General features: G+C 52.0%; 1 protein-coding gene across 1 annotated transcript; it reads left to right on the top strand.

Moving 5' to 3' along the window:
• The first annotated feature begins 15,816 nt into the window (after positions 1 to 15,816).
• On the top strand, positions 15,817 to 20,078 carry SOX9 (SRY-box transcription factor 9). The gene is made up of 3 exons (XM_065647858.1): positions 15,817 to 16,416; positions 17,432 to 17,685; positions 18,205 to 20,078. The coding sequence occupies exons 1-3, from the start codon at positions 15,986 to 15,988 to the stop codon at positions 18,987 to 18,989; spliced, it is 1,470 nt and encodes a 489-aa protein (XP_065503930.1). The 5' UTR covers positions 15,817 to 15,985; the 3' UTR covers positions 18,990 to 20,078.
• Positions 20,079 to 25,426: the final 5,348 nt, after the last annotated feature.

Raw genomic sequence — 25,426 nt, 5'->3', positions numbered from 1 at the left:
CCAAGACGGTTGGGCGCACGTTTCAAGTTTAGGCACCAGCCTAAAAGCGAACTGCAAACAAGACGCTTGGACGTCCCTCACCTGCGCACATCCAGCACCGCTACACGAGGAAAACCCACCAAAACTATGCAAACGTGCACCACCGACAAGGTTTCACCAGATATGGCATTTCTGTCACCGGTTTTGCCCTGATTAGCACCAAATGCCAAACTCACTTCTTTACCAGAGCTCTTCTGCACAGCGCTGGTCCCAGGCAGACGCCAAATTCAGCCACGTGGTCCCACCACCACCCAACGCCCACCTAGCGATTTCCTCTGTACAAATCCTTCCATTACAAAAATACAAACCTTAGGGGGAAAAAATCTAAGGGAGGAGCTCAGGAGCTGGACTGGGGCTTTTTCCAGCTTCAAAACCTGGAGGTCTCACCTTTGTGAGGAAAGAGCGATGCCCACACCCCGCTGCACACAAACCCGGCCCCGTGTGCTCGGCGGCCGTCACTCACCCGCGTTTGGGACAGTAATTACACCGGGTGTCCCCCCCGTCCCTCAAGGAGGTCTCGGGTCAGGGGGAGGAGGTGGGAAGGGAAAGGAGGGGTGTTCAGAGGGAATTTCAGACTTTCTCATCCCCTCTCCAGATGTGCGGGGCAAGCGGCCGGGAGTGGAATCTGACTCCGGAGGAAGGGATTTAAGACATGATTTAGCAGTTTACCTCCAACGTTTGCTCTGAATTTTTTACGGAGTGGTTCGAAGTCAAGCTGAGAAGTTTCTCAAGCCCTTGTCCAAGGCGGCGGGGCCGTCACGCCGGTGCCAACCCGCGCCCTGTACCTCCCTGCAGATTCTAGGAACTTCACCCAAGCAAGGGAGGAATTTTTCTGCAACCTCCCTACCTCACCCTGTGCTTTTTGGCCGGGGCTGCCTAATACCGTTTGGCCTGTCCTGGCAGGCAAGTGCCAAGGTATATACGTACGTACCAATCCAAATGAATGGAGCTGCTGAATTAAGTGCTGGAGCAAAACCTCGCAGGACAATAAAATCCATTGATGGTGGAGCGGAGTCCAAGTCTCCGCTGCTCCGAGCCAGAGCTCCCACAGCAGAGCCCTCGTGGTTGGACCGTCCCTGCTGCGGGATGTTCACCGGCCGGATTCCTCCTGGGGAAAAGCCACTTCTCTCTGGAAACACGATGGGCAGATCTCTGCTGCCAGCTCAGGGCGGGTTTAAGTCTTCTTTTAGGGCACCCACCACCTTGTAGCCCCCTCAAGGGCTGCCCAGAACCCTGCTCATTCAAAGATCAAGTCCACACACAGGCAACGTCCTCCCGGTCACTTAGTCCACATAAACGGAGACCAGGCACGGTTGAGTGTGCGTCGCTCTAAGCTGGGTCCAGCGCACGCCCTGGAAGCCCGTGTGACTCGGGGCAACGCTGGCTGCATGTCCCTTTGCTTTCCAATGCTCTCCAAAGCAAAGACTAAAAGCAGCTTCCAGCTGCCACACTGAATTTGAGAGGGGGAAATCTCACCGCGACTCATAAACGGAGCAAATTCGATACGGACAGCCATTGACAAGGGATAAATACTTAAAAAAAAAAAAAAAAAAGACTAGGATGTCAGTTTTACAGTTGCTCTCTGGCTCTTCTCTGACCATAACCACACTTTAAACACCGGTTTATGATGCAAACCTACTGCTGGAAGCTTGTGGAACAAACTACCCACTTCGCAGATAGCAACAGCCCAGGTAGAGCTGGGCGAGCCAGCTCGCTTGGAGGCTGAGCCAGGACAAAACGACTTGCTTGGCTCCGCAATGCAAACCACCGCTCTGAGCCACCGATGCTGGCCATCTGCATGTGAAAAAAAGCAAACATATAAATAAAAGTTACTGCGAATGACAGAAAACGATGCTGGGGAGCGTTCCCACTGGCTTGGCGTGTCCTCGGCCCGGGAAGCGGAGCTGGAGGGCGGCCGGGGCCCGGCCAGCACCAGCCGCAGCCGCTCGCCCACCTGGGCTGCAAAGCCTCTCCCACCCACCCTTGTTGGAACAAGGGAGAGGCTGTACGCCTGCAGCTTTAAAAACTATTAATAAAAATGCCAATCGGCTAGTCAGAGCTTTTTTTTAAAAAAAAAAAAAAAAAAAAAATTGGTTTTGTATGACACAAACCCTCCTGTGTTACAAAAAAGTCATCTACCACCGGTCGGTTTTGCAAGCAGCGGAGTTTGCTTTCTGCAGAGGACTGACCCATGGTCTGCCCGGGTTTTGGGTGAGGATGGAGAACTCGCTGGGCTGCCCCCAGGACAGACCTGCTGCATGACCCCAAGAGCCCCTTTCAGCTCTCTCCTGGCCTGTTTCTGCTTTCATCTTAAAAAAACCCAAGATGACCCAAGAAGTGTGCCGGATACCCAACCCGAGAGCTGCCACACACAAAAGTGCAACCTCAGCATCTCTAATTTTCACTTGTTTTTCCTAAAGGACAGTTACGTAATTTCCCTCTATCTGTGGATCTGTCAGCCTGACAGCTTCAAAAGTTATTTAATTAAAGGATGGAGCAATGTGGCAGAAGGTGGCCAGGGAGAGCAGGGAAGCCTGTGGATGTGGTGACTGTCACACAGATGCATTGGGCATCAGAGAATTTACCCAGAGAACGCTTTTGTGAATGCCTCAGTAATGGGAAAAGCCTCCACCCATCTGTCCTGCTAACAGAATAAGAGTTTCTCCTACCTTCACCCTACCTTTGGAACAAGATTTATAGGACGGGAGCAATTTACTTCTGGTCCTCATGAGCCAGATGTGCAACAGCACCGGAGCACGGTCTGTGCTGCACCCAGCGCTCAGCTCCCCCAAAGAGCTGTAACCTCTTCCACTTGCTGTTTGCCGCTGCAAATCTGGGACTCTGGGACTCTCCGGCAGGCAAAGCATCAAAAACAGCCATAAAGACCAAGGAGGTCACACCGTGCCCTTCACATAGACTCACCAGCCCCTACAGTTTTCTCCACCGCAGCAAACCCGACCCATCGCTCGGCAGCTACCGGCAGATCTCATTAAGGCAATTCACCCTCCTGAAGATCATAATTTCAAAAAAAAAAGAGAGAGACGGGTGGCACACCCTTACCTAGAGAGGTTCTCATAATGGTTGAAGGCTGGCCTGGAGCCAGACCGCAGCTCTGGGAGCTCAGGGGCAGGAGGACGAGGATCCCAACGCTGGATTGCACAACCGGTCCCGCGCGCACACGGGGACCAGCCCAAACCCCCACATTCAGGAGGTTAAACTCAGATCTCGATCTGAGTTTGGTGGCTTGGGCTAGTTTCAAGAATCACAAATTACCTCTACTTATTGTTATTAATAATAATAATAAAGTGTTATTTTTATGCGGGAGCTCTGAGGCTCATTGTGATAGGCAGACGAGCGGTTAGACCAGGACGGGACGCGCAGCTGGAGGAGCAGGTGGGATTTGCATTGTGTCCAGCGCCAAACTCTGCCTGAACTCCATGGTGGAACACACCACGTGCAGGTTTGGCAGACAAACGCACCAGCCTCTGGCCCAAGACTGCAGGAATTCACCTCAAATCCCCCCTCCCGGCTGCACAAAACCAGCAGCTCAGCCTCCTGCACCTTTGCCGTGAGCACCGCCGGCCGGGCTCGTCCCCTGCGGTGGCCACGAGCCCAGGGCTGGCTCTTGGTCTTCTGCAAGGGAAGAAATTTCACCAGCCAGAAGGTCGGACACCAAATCAATTCAGCTCAGCCCACGCTAGCTCCAGTCTGCCTATGCCAATCTTGTTGGGCTTTGGGGAAAAACTTTGCGAATATGGGTTGTTTAGCTCTTCTTCTTACGCTGCCCGATTTTTGCAGCTTGTTTAGTAGCAGAAGGACCAAAATAGCACAAAAATAAGATGTTGCTTTGGCCTACAAAAGAAAGAAGAAAGGCTGGAGCCTGGAGAGGACCCACCGGAGCTTCTCTTTCCAACCTGACTTCCAACAGAAGCACCAGCTTCAGCATCATGGAATCATTTTGGTTGGAAGCGACCCTCAGGATCATCGAGGCCAACCACAACCTAACCCTAGCACTAAACCACGTCCTAAATGGTTGGAGGCTTTAACCAGGGCGGTAAGTGTTTTACATCTTTAACCTTGGCCCCAGCAAAGCAGCAAGTCGGTTAAGCCTTCTGCTCCCTTTAGAAAGGAGTCACCTGCTACAACCCACCTTTTTTTTTTTCTTTTCTTTTTTGCTTTGCAGGAGCTGGTTTTGATGCAGGATGACCCTTTTTGTTGTCACTTTTTTTTTTGCTTTGCAGTAGCTGTTTTTGATGCAGGGTGACCGTGTCACCTCTTACCACCTCCCTCAATGTTGCAGTTTGGTTCTGCTGGCCAGGCCTTGCACCTATGCAGGAGGTTCAAGTCCAATCAGGGACCCTCCTCCTCCTCCTCCTCCTCCTCCTAGGCTGGGCAGCAGGTGCTGCCAGTGCCTCCTGCTGCTCAAGTTGCTGCATTTCCCATGCGGGGCCTCATAGGCACCTGCGAGGAGGGCGGGGAGTCACCGCAGCTGGGACTCGAACCCGCAACACCTGGTTTAGGAGCCCAGTGCCTCACCCATTGGGCCCCTGGGGCTCCAGTGGATCCACTGACCATCTTCACACCCACAAACACCTCTGTGTTCCATAGAAAAGCACCCAGACGAGCAGCGTTTCTGCAACGCCAACTGCTCGGAGCCCGGCCCCAACCCCTCGGTGGAACACTTTGCTTCTCCTCTGTCTCTCCTTGCAACGCAAAACCTCCCTCGTGGTCTCCAGCGTGCACAGCCAGATCGCTGTGAGCAGAACGGCTGCCTCCGGGCTAGGAAAGGTTGGACCAGGTGATCCTTGAGGTCCCTTCCAACATGGTACTCTAAATTTAAATTTACAATTTTTAAAAAAAAAATAAGACCACCAGAAGAGCTGATTATGTTCCTCAATCACGTTTGCAAACGAGCGCTCATTTCCCGCTGGCCGGGCGAGCGCGGGCACTTTGTCCCTTTAAATCCATGTCTTTGGCCAACGACACCAAACACCGAGCAGCCCTCACTGCGGCCGCCCAACGTCGTCAGATTCAAAGAGCGGGTAATTAATATTGAAAGGTGTGATTGCAGCCAAGTAGCCTGGCTAATCAGCTACTGATTTTGCTCTAAAGTCCTAGATCATTTAGAAATATAATCTGGAGGTGGTGGGAGGCACAGGGGAGCGCTAACTGGAATTACTGTGGAAACGCAGGATCCCTTTCCACATCCGAACACCACACAGTTACGGCAGCGACTCGGTCACCTCCGTGTTCACCAGGCCATGGCCAAGTTCCCAACCCAAGGAACGTGGATGTATTTTTTCCTCCAGCCCTTTTCTGCACCGGGTCAAACGCGGCTGTGCAACGCTGCAATCCTTTCCGAGGCACTGCATTAGCAGTTGCATCGGGAAAAAACCCCTTTTTTCTGCAGACCTGCAAGCCCATCGCCAGCCATGCTGTGCTGGGACAGAAAACACTCCCCAAGCCACAGCCACGGGTCTTGTCCCACCTCGTGCAAAGGAGAGGAGAAACCAGAATCTTTCACTGCAAACAACACGGCTTTCCTTCTGGATTTCAGCAGATCACGCTCTCCCTCCCTTTTCTAATTAACCGAAACAACCCCTCTGCAAAAAAAAAGGTCCCTGGTTTTTCAACCCGTGAGGGTTTCCACGCCTTTCCCCTCCCGCTGTCGGACGGGGTGACAGCCCTGGGATGTCACCAGGGTGACACAGCGCCCAGACCTGCCCTGTCTCCACGCGGGAACCATCCCCGGCCAGCCCGCATCCCGCCCCGCGCCTGTTTGCGTTGGACCTTAAATCAAACTGACCTTTCCTGTCTTCTGAGTCGACGGGCTGAGATCAGGCAAGTCAGGCACAAGACGCTGAAAATTCACCAGCGCCTGGCGTTGACAGGGAACTGCTCGATGGGGGATGTGGCACGTGGTGGGAGCGAACGGCCTCGTTCTCTCTGCTGAAGCGAGGACCCCGAATGCTCTGCAAAAAAAAAAAACGTTCCCGGAGCCACCACGACCCACGGCAGAAGGTCCCACGGAGCCCCGAGCGGTCACGACCCGCCGCGGCATCAGCCAAAAGCACCCGGCGTCCTGCAGCCCAAGCTCCGAGGGCTAATTGTCGTACGAGGTTGATCCTGCTGACTGCACAGGAGGGACGCACCGATTCCCCCAAGGGCTGCGATGGAGGGTGGCAGCACCGAACAGGGAGTTAACGGGCCAGAGCTTCCTTAGCCCAATTCATCAGATTCCCCTGAAACAACCCAATAACTCCTGATATTACATATTCCTGCCCTAACAGCCCCATGCAGCCAGAGGGGTCTCCTCTCACACACGGACATGCTCCCCGGTCAGCCCAGTTGTTGGATTTTTCTTTCACAAATGCTGCCAGACCAGTAAGACTGGATTTGATTTTCTTCGGGGCATTTTTTTTTTTTTTTCCCTGTCCCAAAATATATCCCTCCTACCCCAGTAATACAGAAAAAATGTGGGTGTTACCTATGTAGTTTCGGGTATTTTGGAGAGCTCAGATTTGTCACCTTCTCAGAGAAACAGATCTCTTGGAAACGATTTGGTTTGGACACCAAACCTGGACTGTTAGACCCCAAAAGATTTAGAATCTGATTCTGGACCTGAAGGTCATTCTTCGAGCCAACTTAGGACAAATGATAAGGTGACAGACAAGGAAATAACTAAATAAAAAGCCGTGAGGAGTCGTATGGGCAGCAGAAGGAACCTGCCTTCCCAGGGCTTGTCCTCAGCATCTGTGCGTTCCCTGAGGTCTCATACAGGGCAAGCTCATGTTGCTGTTCATTTTCTCAGCACTGTTTTACTCTATCTTCCCAAATTACCAAAACCTCTGATTTCTTCAACGTCCTCATTGTCGAGCTGGGCTGAAATCGGAGCAGGAGTTCCAAAGCAGGACGCAGGGCACTGGTGAGGGAGGAGGAGACACACGTATACATCCACGTATTATGTTTGCTCTGAGTTCAGGCACACTACAGGGATGCTGAGAAACTTCGTTAAGAGGAGATTGGGGGAAAAAAAAAAAAAAAAAGAAAAAAGCAACTGTTTTACGAAGAGCAAACACTCCCCACTGCCAGGCCCTGGGGCCGCTGGTCGGAGGATGGTCCCATCCCAGAGCTGATCCAAAACCTTCCTTTGTTTCTCAACTTGGCTCTTTGAGTTTTCTTTGCTTTGGGGTTGGGTTTTTTTTTTCCTTTTTCCTTTCTTTTCTTTTTTTCCTTTTTTTTTTTTTCTCTTTTCTTTCTGTAAGGTAACAATACCTCCTTTCAGGCGCTGCCAAAGTCCCGCTCGAGCCCACTCAGATAAGAGCTGGCGGGAGAGGAACCGCCAGCAACATTTTGGTGAATGCGAACTACCTGAGGACGGGCCGGGGGGGGGATCCCAACAGTCGCTTTGAGCACCTGGGCTACATTTAAAACCACCCCATTAAAACTCACCTCCCTCCCCGGACCCCCCTGAACGCCCAGTAGAGTCTCTCCAGCCTAAGTGGCTGTAAAAGACAGCGCTTAGCCAGGCGGGACTAAGCCGACACTCATGCTCCACACCAAGGTACGTTTTCACGACGCTTCTTTTGCGGCTGTTTCATTTACTCCACTAAAATATTATTCTTCAGCCAGAGTTTATTTTGGAGAAGTGCGGCGAGTAGAATTTGTAGCCCTAAATTCTCAAGTGTGGGTTTCAGAATTAAATGTTAAAAAAAATAAAATAAAATAAAATTGGGGATGTCTTTTTTTGCTGGGGTTTCCCAGAGAGCTGCAGAATCTCACCCCAGCTGGGAAAGTGGCGTCTTGTCTCTTTTCTGAAGGCAGCACCTGTTTTTATCCTTTTCTTCAAAGTCAAAAATCGTTTTGTATGTTATGAGTAGGAACCCAGGATTACGATAAAGAGTGGTTTCAGACTGACAGCAAATTAAACTGCAAGCCAAGGTATATATACACCATTCGGAGACATATTTATAATACGTTTTTTCCTAAAACCAGAAAATATAATGATATTCTGTCACGGAGTCTGAGACTTTCTGTGTTATTATTAAGACACAGCAAACATTTCTCGGTAAAAAACTGGGAGCTGGATGGTGTTATTCTCCGAATAAGCTTTTCCCACTTAGCAGCAGGATGATTTTTTTTCTCGTGTTCATGCAAAAAAAGTATGACTTTTGCCAAGCTAAATGGCCAGTGCACATTTCTAATCTGTCACAGATAGGAGAGGCAGATAGACAGACGCAGGAAAACCAGTACTCCCTGCCCTCCTGATCCTTGGTTTTCTATCATACTCCGCTTTTCTATATTACTTTTAATGCGATGAGTGTTGTGCTACTTTTTTTTTTTCAATTATAATCACGCTGCTCCTGCAACAGCCATTCCTTCTGTTTTGGTACGTAGATTAGGTAAACAAAAATAAAAGGAAAACTGAATAAATGATAGCCCTCTGCAAAGTTTCATTGTTAAATGTAAATAAATAAATACATAAATAATAAGCAATTCTGTTAATGGAGTAAGTAGTGATGCAGAGAGAACTGGCAGCAGCACCTCTGGCTTGGCTGCCGGGCTGTCCTGCCCATTGGAGGCTCCATACAGAGACCTGGACCTCGGTTCAGCCCCAGGGCAGGGATTTAAAATCAGCCTTTAACTTCAGCACCTTTTGGAGAAGGCGCACAGTCTTCGCCCTGCCCCAGGAAACTCCCTTAATTATCAGCATCGGGCAAAAAAGGGAGGAAATGTGTGAAGGCACCATGAGCATCTCAGGGATGCAGGGCTGGCAGGAGCATCGCGCCAGCGCCGAGTCCCGGGTACCCGGCAACGCTGACCAGCCGCCACAAACAGGCACTTAACAATGCCTCTAAATGCTTTTTCCACGGGAAAGATCGGTGCTTCCTGGGACAGAGCACCCTCAGCATCCATGGGGACCAGGAAAACCACGTCCTGGGCTCAGCAGCATCCTCGGGGCTTGGAAAACACTCAGCGCTCGCTCCCGGTCACATCCCGCTCCGACACAGAGCCGCATCCCATGGCACAGAGACTGGGGCAAAAAGTGCCCAAATTTAAGCAAGAAACCCCAGATCACTTCGGTCTCAGCATCTTCTGGGGATGCTGAGCACACCCTTTGCTTTTCCTGCTTCGCATAACTCAGAAAAGAAAATATAATGCAAAACACAAAATACTTTTTATCTACGTTCTTAGGACACATCTTAAGATTTATGTTATACGTAAAATAAAATATTTATATAGTGCTGGGGCACATAGCTGTGCACTTGGCATAAAAGAGGAACAGCAAGACACAGATATACATATTTTCAGTATATATGAGCACATGCATACGTGAGTCTGTGTTTAGATATATATAAAAAACTAAAACAAATCCCTGTTTATTACTCAGTAGAGAAAACTGCAGGTTTTTTACATAAATAATCCCAGTGTAAATAAACTCCCCACCCTGTGCAAACTAAAAGCGATCCCATAGCAGATTTCTCTATTTTTCAAATAAATCATCGTTCCACCCGAACATGGACCTGGCAGCTACGATTTCCAACTCGCTCAGGAGCAGCGGTGGGACGGGAGCTGGAAACAACCCAAACAAACAATTTTACAAGTTCCAGAAGCCGAACGCCCCCATCCTACATCCACCATCCTTCTTTTTTTAATTTTTTTTTTTAATTTGAAGGGCGGAGGGGCGGGCGGTGCTGAGCTCGCTGGCCCAGAGGAAAGCGGTGACCCGGGGACATCTGCAAGCCATTAGGACACAGACTTCAGGTAGCTCCAGCAACACGTGCTGGCCACATTACACCCTCCAAGGATATTTCCACAACTTTACTTCTCCAAATAAACAGTCGGGCTCTCCCTGCCTTAGCGAGGAGCTGCACAAACAGGTAGAGAGAATAGCAGTTTTATTCCCCCTTCCAGTTCTGATGGATTTCTTGTAAGCTGTTGCTGGGCTGTGTAATTTGAACTATTGCTTGGAAAACATAATAGGGCCGGTTTAAAGTTACGGCCATTTATTTATGTGTATGTGACTATGAAACACCGTGTACGATCTGCACAGCGTGTTAGTTCACCTCCACACTAGAACCAAACTCCCATTTCTAGGAGCGTTCTGTACGGAACAAATGGATCAAAATAAAAAATAAAAAAAAATATACTAACTAGAGTCCACCAGGACTTATAATAGAGTTCAGAGATTTTTTTTTTAATTATGATTTATAAGCAGCTTTTATATCTCCCAAAGCAATCCGACTTCTCTTTAACCTCGCTCAGAGAGCCAGGCTGAGCAATGTGGGGACGCGCGGTGTGGCTGAAGCCGCGGCGACCGCAGACAGTGACACCGACAGCAGGGCAGCCACCCTTTTATAACAAAAACGGAAAAAAACAAAAGATGATGCTGAGCACTTGTTGCCAGCATTCGCTCGAGGGCACCTTTCCGTTTCTGGAGAGCTCGGTATTGTTACGAATGAAAACTACGTCTTCTGCCCTCGTTACCGGAGCTCTGCTGTTGGCTTTGATCACTTTACCCCGAGAGATTGGAACCAGATTGATGTGTATCAGTGTGGGATGGAGAACTGCGTCCAGCTCCAGGGGATGCTCAGAAGATGCTGTGAGCAGCAAACACGGCAAATCCACAACCCCGAGCAGCAGATACTGCTGAGCAGGCCGAACGCAGCGCAGCAGCTAGAGGTGCACCTTGGAAATTAAAAAAAAAAAAAATCTCTTTTCTCCTACGAGGAAAAACTCAGCACTTTCAGGAGGGTATTTCCATTCCACTTTAGCTGAGCCTGATAAATTTTCCGTTTACCCAAGTTTGCAGAGCTTCGAGCCAAACGCTGCGAGCAAATAAATAAATAACCGACCCGAAAACGTAGCGCTTTCATCTCCAGAAAAGAGCGTTTGTGAAGGACGAGGTTCTGCGCGGCGGTTTCCAACTGTGGGAGCGAGAGCAGGAAAGGCCGGCAAGTTGTGGCCATGGAGCACGGCAGGGCTGGCGCTGCCCAAACCCCTCCGCTCGGGATCCCGACTCCGAAACGGAACAGTATCACAAACCCGCGGCTGCATCTTCCTGCGGGGGAGCAGCTCCGCAAACCGGGGAGCTGCCGATCAGCACCGGTATTTCTTATTAGTGAAAAATCCCCATCTTTCCCTCTCCTCTTCGCAGATTCTTGATATTTTTAGCACTTAAAAAGGTCTTTTCCACGGGGAAAAAGCTTTTCTCTGATCCGAAAGACCGTAACGCCTTTACTCAGCCTAATCCCCACTGCCCCCGGCAGGATCTGGCCCCCGGCAACTTTGAGTTCCCAGGGTTATTTTTTAAGCGGTAAAATCTCAACGCTATTTAAAGTGATGCTATTTCACCAGCCATAATGAGTGTGCAGTTATTTAATAGCTAAAACAGACAGACGTGGCCAAATTAACACTGCTCGGCCCTTGGAAATAATCAGAATAATTTCACTGGGGCACTAAGACTATTCTTCTGAAACTTCTGAATTTCTTTCATTTTATTCTATGTAGAAAGTCCAGCAAGGTGATATTTTCAGGCACGAATTAAAACACAGTAAAAGCAAATATCTCTCAGGCACTCGCCTTGGAGTCTTCAAGCTCCCTGTTATCTTACACGCTGAAAAAGGGGGAAAAAATACTTTTCCTCCAGGTTTCTCACCCATTCCCAGGTCAGCGTTTGCCAAACTTAAATCAACGCCCAGTGTTGTCTCCAGCTCAACCCGTAGCAATGTTGGAGGGTGGCATGTTATCACAACAGGCTAGAGAAACAGATTTTTTAAAATTAATACAACAAAGTAAATAAACCATATTAAGGAATTCTGACCTAAATTTACAAAATTAACGGCAATTCTGCCCCCAGTACATCACCACTCAGCTACCACCTTTTTTTTTAACTGTACAACGACCTCCTGATAAGGACACATCAGAATGTGCCTGAGAAATGCTGTTTATTGAAAAAATTAAAAAAATCTAGTACAAAAGGAGCGCGCGGCTGGTCCCCCAGCTCTGGGGCAGGTGACAATAAACCAACGCACAAGTTCCATCCCTGCACCAGAAACGCTTTTGAGACGGGAAATACACGTCGCTTTACACAAGAACACCCAGATTGGAAAGGTGTAGGATGTGCACCCTGCAGACCGACCACGGCTGACAAAAGGTGATGGACAAAAGATTAACTAAAGTGTCAACATCTTGTGCTGTGCAGGAAAATGGACCAAGGACCAAGGGTTTTTGGAAAACCCCGAGAGCCTGCTCGGCTGCTGGAGTTGTTTTGTGCTTGGTGGGATGCACCACAACTCTCATTTTTAATAACGGAAGAATTTTTATAGGAGGCGAGCGATAATTACATTGCAATTAACCACCCTGCACCACCCCCAGGACCTGCCCGCCAAAAGCTGCCATCCAAAAAACACCGGAGCAGACGATGCCCGATAAATTCAAAGGCACGATCGTAGCTGGCATTCACGTTTTGTGCCATCGATCAACGATCGATACAGTTTTGATATCAAATTTAAGAGATCTGGTGCGGGAACACCTTTGTTTTTAGAGAATTCCGCTAGAACCCAAATCCCCCAGTTTTGCCCCTATTTTGCACCGTGGCAAACACGAGCAGGAAAGCGTTTCTGTGGATGGGGAGGCGGCGCCAGCTCCTCCTTGGGTTTGTCACCAAGCGGAGGGACCCATTGGTGCTGGAGCAGGAGGCGCCACCGTCCCAGCATGATGTCAGAGGGGACAGGTGACATCACAGCATCCCTGGTGACGTCACAGCATCCCTGGTGACATCACACCCCAACACACGGACGCTTTAGGACAGAGCAAACCTCACCGGGCACAAAGGGGGAGCTGGATCGACCCCCTCCAGCTCCCACAGAACACCCGTAAAATACAATTTATTTCAGTACAACCGCTCTGATACACATAAATACTGTATTTGAGAGAAAAATCTCCCCAAATTCCTGACACGGGTGCTATTCCCTTTGCTACCAAAGCTCCTGCCTCCTTCGCTCTCTGCTCAGGGAGTTGCCTAAAAACCGGTGGTTTGATTTAGCACAAGGCAGAAAAAATCACCGAACGAGGGCTACAATCCACACGCTGCTTCTAAAAACCTTTCCTGATATCTGAGCTTGCCGCTTACTGTAAAACAATGTTAATTCTCTCAAAAGAAAAGAAAACTTCCATCCTGACATAAAAGCAGCAACAGCTTGTCACTTTAAAGGAAACTTTCAACCTCGCAAAATGACTGTGATTAATCAACTTGTCCATATTGTCCAAATAGTCCATAGAGCAGGAATTAGAAATAATAATTCAAAAATTATAAAATTACACATGATAACATAACTGGAAAGCTCTTTTCCATTTCTCTTTTGTTTATTGTTCAAACTTGTCAAACCACTTTCTTTTGTTAAAACAGATTCTTTTGCAGCGAAAAGGCAGAGCCCCTTTCAGCAGATGGACTTTCAGAATGAAAAATGCTCTAATTATTACACTTTTCATTAAATCAATTATCCTCCCAAATTGTTTTTGTGTTTATCTCTGCCAATCAGCAGTAAAGCCACGGAACAATCTGTTGTCACCATATTTTTCTCCTCCAGGTACATTTGTTCAGATTTTTGCTACAGCAGCTCCAGCTGAGATAAGAACAATCTAGTGCCTGAGTTTTCTTTGATGCTCCTATAACAAATACATATATTAAAAGAGATTTGTTGAGCTAAATTCCACTCGTGCACCAGCCTAGAGCCGAAATTGCCAAGGGAAAATATTTCAAAATTATCTCCTTTAACATTTACTATAAGTTTACCTTTTCCACTGCAAATAATGATAAGAAATGCAGCGTATCTTCTCTTGGACTACTGCACGCTTAGCAAAGTAAAGCTACGTAATGCTGTGAAAACCGCGTTCGGTGTCACAGGCACGAGAAACCCCAAATGCTCATGAAGTAAAGTCCCCTCTGCTCTCAGCCCCCCTGTTCTGTCAGACAAAGGCTCTGGAAACAGGACGGACACTTACCTTTCAACTCCCCCAAAGAAAACTACTTTCCAGAAGTTTGCAAGTGGAAAAAAAAACCCCAACAAAACAACAAAAGTCGCAGGGAAAGATAGCAAAAGAGAAGCAGGGTCTACCAGTGAGGTTGCTTTCAATCGCATTTATTCAGAGCTCCTTCCCCCGCTGCCTTTTCCCCCCCTTTTTTTTTTTTAAACTTTTTTTTCATGTGCCATTTCCAATACCTTTAAAACACACTTATTTAACGGAACGGTGACAATGGCGATAAGGGATCCACGGCTCCCGAGCGGCCGCTGCCCCACAGACTGTCCGGCAGGACAAGGCAGCAAATAAAGCATAAAGCACCAACTTTAATGCTGGAGTTGAGATGAAAAATCACCCCGTGCGAGTTTGGTGAAGGCAGAACTGGCGAAACGTCTCCCCCCAAAACCCGCTGGTGGAGCCCAGCATGCAGGGGAAAGAGTGTGGCTGGAAATTCGGTTCTCAGCAAACACCCCCTCTCCTTTAAACCTTGCACCATGAAATCTGCTTTTTTTTTCTGATAATGACGACTCTCCCGCCAGCATCCCTGATATTTAATTCTTATGTGTACGGAAAGCAGTTTGCTGATAAAAAAAAGCAAACACAGTATGGTTTGCTATAAAGAGAAATATCTGCGTTTATCTGGGGATAACCCTGGAAAGCTCCCAGTGCTTATTTGTTTGCTACTTTGTTGTTTTGTTTTGATGGTAAGAGTTGGTAAACCCGGCAAAACTTTCTGGGGAGGTGGATACGGGGGGGTCAGCTCCTTCCCCTTGCAGAGCTGCAGCAGCAGCTTCACCAGACGCAGCGGAGCCGAAACATAATGTTAGAGAAATAAAAGGGGGTGATAAGGGGGCGGATTTACAGCGCGGCGGGATGGGCGCGGGGGACGCGCCGGTGCACCGCCCCCCCCCCCGAAAAAAAAAAAAAAAAAAAGATTTGGGATATTTTGGGTTCCACGCACCCCCCGTGTCCGCCCCCGCACAGCCCCAGCGCGGGGGGCGCGGACACCCCCCCACCCCGCGGGTGCGCAGCGCTCCCCGCCCCCGCGCTCCCCGCGCCGTTCCTGGGCCTTTGGCGCCCCCTCTGGACGGCGGCGCGCACCGGCCGCGGGTCCCGCCGCGCCGCGCTCTGACCCGCGGGGCCCCCGGGCGCCGCCGCGCTCCTCCATCGCCGCTCCGCGGCCGCGGAGAGCAGCCCGTGGGGGAAACTCGCAGCGAACCTCCCCCCGCGCTCGCAACGCTCATTCCTCAACTCCCGGCAAAGCAGAAGGCGCCGCGGCGGGCGGAACGGCGCCGAGGGGAACGGAGTGCGGGACCCACCGCCGCTCCGCACCCGCGCAAGGGGCTCCGTGCACCGCGCCCCGCCCGCAGCGCCCCGTCCGCCCGCCCCCAGCGCGGCGCTGAGCGGCGCTGCGCGCCCGCCGGCCCCGCCCCGCGGCGGCGGCTCAGCCAATGGCGTGCGCGCCAGCCCCCGGGGGCCGCCCTCCCATTGGCGGAGCGCTCCCGAGCCGAAATCGCCGCGGAGGGTATTTATTCCCGCGCCGCGGCGCGGGCCGCAGAGCCGCGCTGGAGACCGGCGGGGCACCCGGGCCCGTCCGCCACCCACGGCCCCGCGCTGCCACCCACGGCCACCCCGGCCTCCCCCCTTGCTCCCGTCCTTTCTCTCCTCCAACTTGCAAAAGTTTCTCCCCTCGCCCTCTTTTTTTTTTTTTTTTTTTTTTTTTTTACTTTGAAGGGTAGGGTAAAATAATAATAAACTTTTGCAAACTTTTTTCCAGCTTTCTCCCTGCTCTTCCAAGCCGGTGGAGACTTTGTCTCTCCTATTTTTACTTTTTTAAGTCTTCCCTGCCCCTTAGCCACCTGATTTTTTTTTTTTAATTTCTATTTTTTCGCCCCCTGTACCCCCTCTGCCACTTTCTCGCATGAATCTCCTAGACCCCTTCATGAAAATGACAGAAGAACAGGACAAATGTATCTCCGATGCCCCCAGCCCCACCATGTCGGATGACTCCGCCGGGTCCCCCTGCCCCTCTGGATCCGGCTCGGACACGGAGAACACCAGACCCCAAGAAAACACCTTCCCCAAGGGTGACACAGACCTGAAGAAGGAGAGCGACGAGGACAAGTTCCCGGTGTGCATCCGAGAGGCGGTGAGCCAAGTGCTCAAGGGCTACGACTGGACCTTGGTGCCTATGCCGGTCCGGGTGAACGGATCCAGCAAAAACAAGCCCCACGTGAAGAGACCCATGAACGCGTTCATGGTGTGGGCGCAGGCGGCCCGGAGGAAGCTGGCTGACCAGTACCCGCATCTGCACAACGCAGAGCTCAGCAAAACCCTGGGCAAGCTCTGGAGGTGAGTGCGAAGCCCGGGACGGGGCAGCGGGGGGATGCTGGGGGGAGGCTGCAGCCTGCAAAGTCCGCTCGAGCCTGTACCAGCACTCAGAAGAGGTGGAAGAGGAGGGAGAGGATGGTCTCAAGCCTGGAAAACTCACTGAAAACTTTTGCATGTGCTGGCAAACTTGTTTGGCGTGGGAGAAGCCAGAATAATAGGGGAAAAGCAGGGAAAGTACTTCCCCAAGGCTGCCTTCTGGGTTTTGCAAGTGGTTTCTTGAGCAATGCCCTGGATGGAAGCTGGACCCGCCGGGTTGGGGGGGACTGGCAGAGCCCCCCGCGGCTGGGCGAGCGGGGCCTGCCTTGGCGTTTGTTTGTGCTCTTGTCCAGAGGAAATGATGGTTTTCTGGATTGCATCAGCTTGGCCCGGGAGGAGAAGCGATGCGAGAGGAGGGGGCGGCAGGAGCCGGCGCAGGGCGAGCGCTGGCCACGCTGTGCCAAGCCCCGGCTGGGGGGTGGGTGCGATGAGTGCTGCGTGGCTGGGTGCCCTCCGACTGCCAAAATAAGGCAGGGAGGGGAGAAAAACAGAAGGAAAGTGAGTCACCTGGCTGCCTCTGTGACTGCAGAAGGGGTGGGGGATGAATCCTAAATTTGTGGCTACTCTTATGGCAGGAGGAGAAAGCAGCGAGCAAACCTGGCCCTGGCAGGCAGTGACGGGGCCGTCACCTATAGCACCCTGGGTGCAGGATGTACACCCTTGCAGGGGTGGCTGGGGGGGGGACAAGGGCCAGACCCCATCACCAGTTTCCCACCTCCTGTTCAGCCACCAAAGCAATCTGGCTATTTGGCTGGAGGGGACAGGAAGGGGTTGACAACCAGCGTGTGCCCCAGATGAGGGGTTCAACATCGCGAGGGGCTTTGCACGGCCACTCGGGGGACAGAGACGAGAGGTTTGTGCTGCTGTTAACGCCATAGTGGGGGGAGCCGGTATTGCCCCCCAGGAGCTGCAGCCTCTCAACCCTCACATCCCCCCCCAGGCTGCTGAACGAGAGTGAGAAACGTCCCTTCGTGGAGGAGGCCGAGCGGCTGCGGGTGCAGCACAAGAAGGACCATCCCGACTACAAGTACCAGCCGCGGAGGAGAAAGTCGGTGAAGAACGGGCAGTCGGAGCAGGAGGAGGGCTCCGAGCAAACCCACATCTCCCCCAACGCCATCTTCAAGGCGCTGCAGGCGGACTCGCCGCAGTCGTCCTCCAGCATCAGCGAGGTGCACTCCCCCGGGGAGCACTCGGGTAGGTACTCACGGCCCCACGAGGTGTTATGGGGCGGGGAGGTTAAGTCACAACCACCTAAGAAAAGTTGCCTCCCAAACTAGTCTGGCACTGGGATTGGGTAAGGTGGGGGGAAACAGGAGAGGGACCCAGAAACGCGGTGAGAAGGGGTCGGCTGCACCAGGGGAGCTGCCCGCAAACGCTCACCCGTGCGTGCCGGCCCTGCGGCCACTTCCACCCTGTGAGAAACACTAATTCATACTTTTTTTTAAAATAAACCAAAAGACAGCCCCGCTCTCGCAGCTCACGTCTGAAGGCTGGGTTATGTTACCCGGCGCGATAGATGGGTACCGATAGGGCTCGTCCGTGTTCCTCGCACCTGGCGATGTTTGTGTTGCCCTACGCAACCGCGTTCAGAAGCGCCGCGCCGCTCTGCGCCCGCGGGTTAACCATTAACCGCCGTATCGCGCCCCGCGGCACTGCCCGCCGCCCCACGAGCGACACCCCCGTCACGCCCGTGCCTCTCCCTTCCTTCCGCAGGGCAATCGCAGGGCCCCCCCACGCCACCCACCACCCCCAAGACGGACGCGCAGCCGGGCAAGCAGGACCTGAAGCGCGAGGGGGGTCGCCCCCTGCAAGAAGGCGGCCGGCAGCCGCCCCACATCGACTTCCGAGACGTGGACATCGGCGAGCTCAGCAGCGACGTCATCTCCAACATCGAGACCTTCGACGTCAACGAGTTCGACCAGTACCTGCCCCCCAACGGCCACCCGGGGGTCCCGGCCACCCACGGCCAGCCCGGCCAGGTCACCTACACCGGCAGCTACGGCATCAGCAGCACGTCGGGTTCGCCGAGCGGCGCCGGCCACGTCTGGATGTCGAAGCAGCAGCCGCAGCCGCCGCCGCAGCCGCCGGCGCAGCCGCAGCACGGGCTGGCGGCGCTGAGCGGCGAGCAGGGCCCCGCGCAGCAGCAGCGGCCGCACATCAAGACGGAGCAGCTCAGCCCCAGCCACTACAGCGAGCAGCAGCAGCACTCCCCGCAGCAGCTCGGCTACGGCTCCTTCAACCTCCAGCACTACGGCTCCTCCTACCCCCCCATCACCCGCTCCCAGTACGACTACAGCGACCACCAGAACTCCGGCTCCTACTACAGCCACGCCGGGGGGCAGAGCGGCGGCCTCTACTCCACCTTCAGCTACATGAGCCCCACGCAGCGCCCCATGTACACCCCCATTGCAGACACTTCGGGGGTGCCCTCCATCCCCCAGACCCACAGCCCGCAGCACTGGGAACAGCCCGTCTACACGCAGCTCACCAGGCCCTAAAGCCATTTAAAAAAAAAAAAAAATAATAATAAAAAATAAATTTTAAAAAATCGACAACGAAAAAAGAAAAAAAAAAAATCACAGAAGCAGCAGCAAGAACGGAGAACTCCCTCAGACTATTTTCCTTCTTTGAAATTAAAATATTAAAAAAAAAAAAAAACAAAGACGCTACATTTGAAGCTGGCAGGGAGAAGAGGGCGCCTGGAGCCTCCTGCACTGGGGCGCCCTCCAGAGCACCCCAGAACTCGGGACGGGCTTTGCCAAGGACTGGACTTTAATCCACTTCCAAGGCGCAGCGTGGAAATGACACTTCTAACCAACCAGCTCAGCTGTCTTGTTCTCTGGACTTTTGTAATGATTTTTTTTTTTTAGCAGTAATTAAAAAAAAAAAAATGGGGGGTGGGGAAGAGAAAACTCAAGAGTCCTCTGTGAGGAATATTCTCTATTTTAAATATTTTTTAGTATGTACTGTGTATGATCCATCACCAATTCGAGGGGATTTATACATATTTTTTAGAGATTTTTTAAAATGCTCTTATTTTTCCAACAGCTAAAAAAAAAAAAAACCTGACACTTAGTGGAGCAGTCCTAGGTTTTCTTGCAGCCAGAGATATTTTTGTATAGATAAGTGTCTTTTTCTCTAAAAATAAAGCAGCAACCCAGCGTGGTTTTAACTGGGCATGACGCTCTGTTAGTGGCCGGCGTCAGGTCAGCTCCGCAGCGCGGGATTGAGCGGGGAGCGAGCACGGGAGAGGCTTTATTTTTCTAACTAATAGCAAAACCAGCCAGGAGGAGATTTTTAATTTTATTTTTTAATAACCTCAAGCCTTAAGAAAGAAAAACAAAAAGTTTTTTTTTTTAAAAAAAAAAAGAAATAAGAACAGCCCAAAGTGCTGTTGAGAAGCCTTAAGAGCAGCCCTGTGATAATCCCCTGTCCCCAGCTCTGCCCATCCCTGGGGCTGGGGGGGAGCTCGACCCCCTCCGATCAACCCCCCCCATCTGCCCCAGGCCTGATGCAAAACCCACCCAGAGGCTCCTCTCTGCTTGCGGGACATCACAGATACTTTAAATTATTTATTTCGTGAGAAGAGCAGTTTTTAATCACCTTTTTTTTTTTCTTTTTTTTTTTTTTTTTTGAGTCTCCCTTCTATTTTAAGTCCTTTCAAAAGCATTTGCATTTGGAGCATTATTTGGAAGGTAACCGTGCCTGTTAAATTATGGTCTAAACTGTAACCAGTCCTTTATTTATCTCTTTAATTCTTTTTTATTATTATTATTATTATTCTTTTTGGAATCTGTGTCCTGGGTTTGCACAAACTTGTGCTCTTCCTTTTTTTTTTTTTTCTTTTGTCTTAAGGATAAACTGGAAAAAAAAATTGTACAAACTAAAGATTGCAAATGTAGCGTATCACTGAATCATTTGCCTTGTTTTGTGCCTCAGCTCTCGGGGACACACGAGCTCGTGCGAGGACGAGACCCAGCGCCCTGGCACCGTTTTCAGGCTTCCACCCCCAAAACCGGCCTGGGTGAGGCTGTGGCTGAACAGTTAAGGATTGCTTTTTAAAAAAGACAGCAAACTTTTTTTATTTAAAAAAAAAATGATATATTTGTTAACAATTTTTTTTTTTTTTTTTTTAGGGATTCAGTAGAAGAAAAAAAATCTTAAAGCACTCTTATAATATGGCATCTTTCTATTTCTGTATAAAAGCAGATCTTTTTAAAGTATTTCTGTAACTTAAAAGACCTGTCATTTAAATCATATTTTGTCTTTAGGTAAGTTTTTGTTTTGTTTTGTTTGCAAGATCCTTCTCTTTGTGAAACTTACCTTTTTTTTTTTGTATATTATTGTTTGCAATAAATATACATTGTATTAAAAGTTAAACGCCCCACCGGTCTCTGATTCATTAAGAGCCTCCAAGCCACGCCAGGGTCACGCTGAAGCCCCCGGGGTGGTTTTGGTTTCACTGGCGGGGTTTGGGGTGTCCTCCCCAAAAGAGACAGCGGAGCTGGGGAAACCACGGGATTCAGAGATGGGACCAAACCAGGCGGCAATTCAGGGTGTGAACTCCGCGCTGTCACCCGCGGGTCAGCTGCCCCGAGTTTTTGGGGACAACAAGTGCGAATCGGGAAGAGGAGCTGCCGAGGGGGTTTGGGCTTTCAGGCCATTCTCCCCAAACCACTGAAATTCTCCCAAAAGAGCTGAAATCCCCTAAACAACCAAGCGGGGCGCGTGTCACCCCCAAAGAGCCGTGTCACTGCTCGTCCCCTGCTCTCCTACAGCCCCAGAGATGCAGCACGAGCACCTCGGCAAGGACAGACCCGCCAGCCCGGCATCGCTTTTCCTATCGAACCCATCCCAGGGTCAATCTCTGCTCCAAGCTCATGGTTTCTGACCCGCGGCTCCTCGGGAGCAGCTCACGGTGTTCTGGGCAATCCCACCCCATCCCACCCCGCCCTGGGCACGGCTGCGACGAGCCGTGTGCGTTCCCTGCCCCGCTGGCTCCTGACACCGAGAAGCGCGCACCCACTGCTGGCATCACCGCAGGGGCCGCGGGTCCCCTCCCCTCCAAGGGCACAGTTATTCACATCGGAAAACTGCAAAAACACCACAACTTGACCCAGGCTCAGCACCCAGCAGCCCCACGCTGCGAACCGAGAGCATCGCGGGGCAGCTCAGGGTGCCCCCCGGGCACAGCACAGAGACTCATCTGATCAAACACTATTTTGCCAACAGTTTCTTATCTCCAGACTCTTTCCCTGGCCAAAAAACCCACCTCTGACCCCCGGAGGTGCACCCAGCACGGGCACCTCGGGGCAGGGACGCTGCAGCCCCAGACAGAGCACAAAGAGCTCACCACTGCCCTGCAAAGCCTCCACACGGGTTGTAAAATATTTACTCTCACTACAAGTAACACTTAAGCCAATTAACTGAAAGGGATTCATTCACTTTGTGCATTACTTAGGGTCACTGTCACTATTTCCCTGTGCAGTCAGCCACCGCGGCTGGTGGGAACGCTTCGGTCCCAGCCATCTTCCCGCAGCACGTGGTGGGTCTCCCCTGCCCCGATCGGACTTTGCCCGCTGCAAGTTCTGGCTTTGCTGCTCCTTTGGAGAGAAGAACAAACGCAGCTACCGGCGTTATGGCGAGGAAGCGCCCGGCAGCCCCAGCGAGCGCTTGGCCCAGGGCTGGCACGGCACCGCCGAGCGCCGCGGCTGCAGACAAACAATTCAATAAACCGCTTCATGTCTTCCTGATGCTCGTGTGGGTGGGTTGGGCTGTTACCCAGCAACAAGCTGGAAAACATCCCAAAAACGGGACAGCCTTTGCCCGCCTGCCTCTCCGGGGGTCTGGGCAGGGAGGGACCCTCCGCATCCCCCCCAGTTTGCACTTTGCGCAGCGAGAAGCGGCGGGTGGGAGCGGGGCAGGGCTGGGATGATCCCGATAAAGCGGCGCTGCCGTGAACCGGGGCTCAGCCCCGGCTGCTCCCGGGCTCTGCGGTGCCGTTTCTGCCCCAAAGCAGCCGTGCTCAGCTCCCCACCGGCTCCACCTTCCAGCCGGAAGCATCTCGGGGATATCTTCCCCGCAAGAAACCAAAAGAGCAAACCTCCTGACCCAACCCTGGACCTATGATTTCTGCACTGTTTACTTATGGTGTGGGCTTTAATGCTCTTGGCCTCCATTCGGGAAAAGCGAGCTGGACGCGGGTCCCCGGGCAGCTCCGAGATTCCTGCTCTGCGCTCTGCTCGGGGAGGAGAAGGGGACACTAAGAGAGAGAAAAAAATGCTGAAAAATCTGCAAAGCTTCAGGGCACCTTGTGCTAGAAAGCAGAGCAGGAGGGCTGGGGAAAAAAAAAAAAAAAAAAGAATTGAAGGGAACTCTGACAATGCTGCAGGGCAGGTTTGAGGTGGTGCAGATAAGCGCGGGTGCAGGGACAGATGTGCACCAGGGCTGCCGTGACACAGTTTAGAAAAAAAATCACCGATTTTTTTTTTTTTTTTTTTTTTAAAGGAATGGGTGAGAAATTTCCAAAGCAGCCCTGGAAAGCCAGCGGCGCAGCCCGTCTCCCACCCGGGTCCCTGTAACGCCCCGTCGCGCGGGGCTCTGCGCCCGGCTCCAGCCACACACAGCTCTGCGCACCGGCCGCCTGCAGCGGTGGCAGCTGCTCCGAAATTTAGCTTCAATTTGCATTTCCTCAGCCAGCTGTTCATGTTGACATCTTATTAAAGCCGGGGCTTTCTCCAAGAGAGGCAGCAAGATCGCAGCCAGCTGTGCGCCGGGATCCTGGGATCGGCTGCGGCTCCTGCCCAGCTGCCGCGCTTGGGATGTGTAACAACAATATATCACAGCAGAGCCGGGCTCGCTGCGAGTCAAGGGAGATTTGCTAGGGTTTCTCTTTTCCTTTTTCAGGGCCCAGTTCCAGGAGTCAGGTGGTTAAATGAAATGGAGATTTATATGTCAAAGTGAAAAGAGCAAGCCGGGTTCCCCCCACATCCCAGCGTTGGGCTCCCGCCCAGACACGCTCAGCTGGGACACCCTGGCCCCCGGCAGGGAATCGCTGCCACCCCACGAGAGGTGTCTCACGAATGGGGGGACGAACACAAGTCCCCCTTTCTCTGCTGACACCAGCAAAATTTGACTATGATGCTTGGATTCGATGCCACACAGATAAACCCATCCGGAAAGGGTGGGGAGAGAGGAGAGCTTAGAGACGCAAACACCAACAGGTCCAAGGAATCAGAGAAGATTTGAAAAACTCTTTAAACATCTGTCTAGCACAAGCCTCCTGCCTCTCGCATGATCAGAACAGGGCCGGATGGGGATACCCAAGTGGGATCGGAGCAGCTCGCGGCTCGGGATGCGGGTGCCGAGGATGCACCGTGCGATGCTGCAGGTCAGCGAGCCACCGCTGGCCCCAGCCAGGCTGCTCCCCGTCGCCCAGGGGCTGCACCCACCCCCAGGATTGCTCCTGCACCCACACGCCCCGGGTTTGCGGCACCAGCTCCAACGGCGCGAGGGCAGACGGCTGGATGCAGCCGGAGCAAGCGGTTGCACAGCATCCATCGCATGGCATGGGGAGGATAAAGGGTCCCGCAGGACGCCCTGCTCCCCAGCAATCTGCCTCCAGAGGGGAAGGCAGAGCCACCCCCATTGCAGAATTAAAGGCAAAGCCACCCCCGTTGCAGAATTAACCCTCCGGAGCAGGAACAAGTCATCATCAAGTGGCCATTCATGGCTCCGGCAGCAAAGCCCAGTGTCACCCACCCGTCCCGCAGACCCCAAAATTCCCAAGAACAGACCACAGCCACCACAGCCACCCACATCAGCGCGGGCACAGACATGCCGTAAGTGCTACTGTAATATAAATAATTGATCCTAAGGTGCCTCGGGGCCCATAAAGACCTCGATTGTTAGTTCTTTGGGTCAGAGCCCACCTCTTTACAACGTGTTTGTACAAGGACTACTCTAATGGGGCGCTGAGCTGCAACTGGGGTCCTGAAGCGCTATTGTAATACGAACAGTAATCACGCAATAGCCGTTATACAAGCGGCCCCTGCTCGGGGCTGCGCTTGCAAGGCTCATAAACCGGGCAAGACTCTCCTGAAGCCAACAGGAGCTTGGCCCACGCGCGGGGAGCGGGATCAGAGCTGCTTGGCCGACCCCGCGGCCGGGAAATTCCCCTTTAATTCTGCATGTGTGCGTGTTCGAGTGCTCCTGCGTGTGTACGTGTGTGCACAGAGAGGCTGAGACCATCCATGGCGAGCAGCTTGAGCTTTGAGACGCGTTATTTGTCAAGCTGGGGCAGGGAGCTATTTCTTCATTAAAACAGAGTCACGTTCATAAGAGGCTCAATAAAAATCTCCTGAAATAAGAAATAACAGCAACTATACACAGGGAAAGGAAACAAGCCTCCAAATTCACATTTCTAATTAATTACCTGCCTGGGAGCTGCTCTCAGTTTTCAGTGACTAAAGCATTTTACGGGGAGAAGTTCTGAGCTGGGTCTGTGCAGCTCAGGAGCACCACGACCGCCGCGTCCGGGCACGCAGACGCAATAACAGCCCCGCAGCCCGACACAGACGGGCGGCCCCGGGTCCAAGGGCTGCCCAGCCCAGACAGACGCAGCTATTAAGCCTGGAAATAAGTCAATTTTTAACAAGGTCTGAGCTGTGACTTGAGGAAACCCACAGGGTGAATAACATGTGGCTGTCCCAAGACGACCACGTGCAGAAAACACGCGCGCAGAGCCGGAGCTGCAGAGGTACCGGTGAGAGCAACCCGGCCCCATCCCCTGCATCTGGCATCGCCTCCATCATCCTCCTTAAAAATCCCGTTGGGATCTCCAGCCGCAGACTCCAGATCCGCAGTGCGATTCCCCAGTGTTTCAGGGGACTGGGTCGGTCCCCAGCCTGGAGTTTCCTTCAAGACAAAGCGAAGT

This window comes from Caloenas nicobarica, chromosome 18 (genome assembly GCF_036013445.1).
Source record: "Caloenas nicobarica isolate bCalNic1 chromosome 18, bCalNic1.hap1, whole genome shotgun sequence".
In the NCBI taxonomy this organism is placed as follows: Eukaryota; Metazoa; Chordata; class Aves; order Columbiformes; family Columbidae; genus Caloenas; species Caloenas nicobarica.
Note: the sequence above shows the minus strand (reverse complement) of the source record. Positions and strands in the feature narration are given on the sequence as shown.

Coding starts and splice junctions, on each gene's coding strand:
- SOX9 (XM_065647858.1), top strand. CDS start 15,986: ATGAATCTCCTAGACCCCTTCATGAAAATGACAGAAGAACAGGACAAA. Junction 16,417..17,431: donor ACCCTGGGCAAGCTCTGGAG/GTGAGTGCGAAG, acceptor ATCCCCCCCCAG/GCTGCTGAACGAGAGTGAGA. Junction 17,686..18,204: donor CTCCCCCGGGGAGCACTCGG/GTAGGTACTCAC, acceptor TTCCTTCCGCAG/GGCAATCGCAGGGCCCCCCC.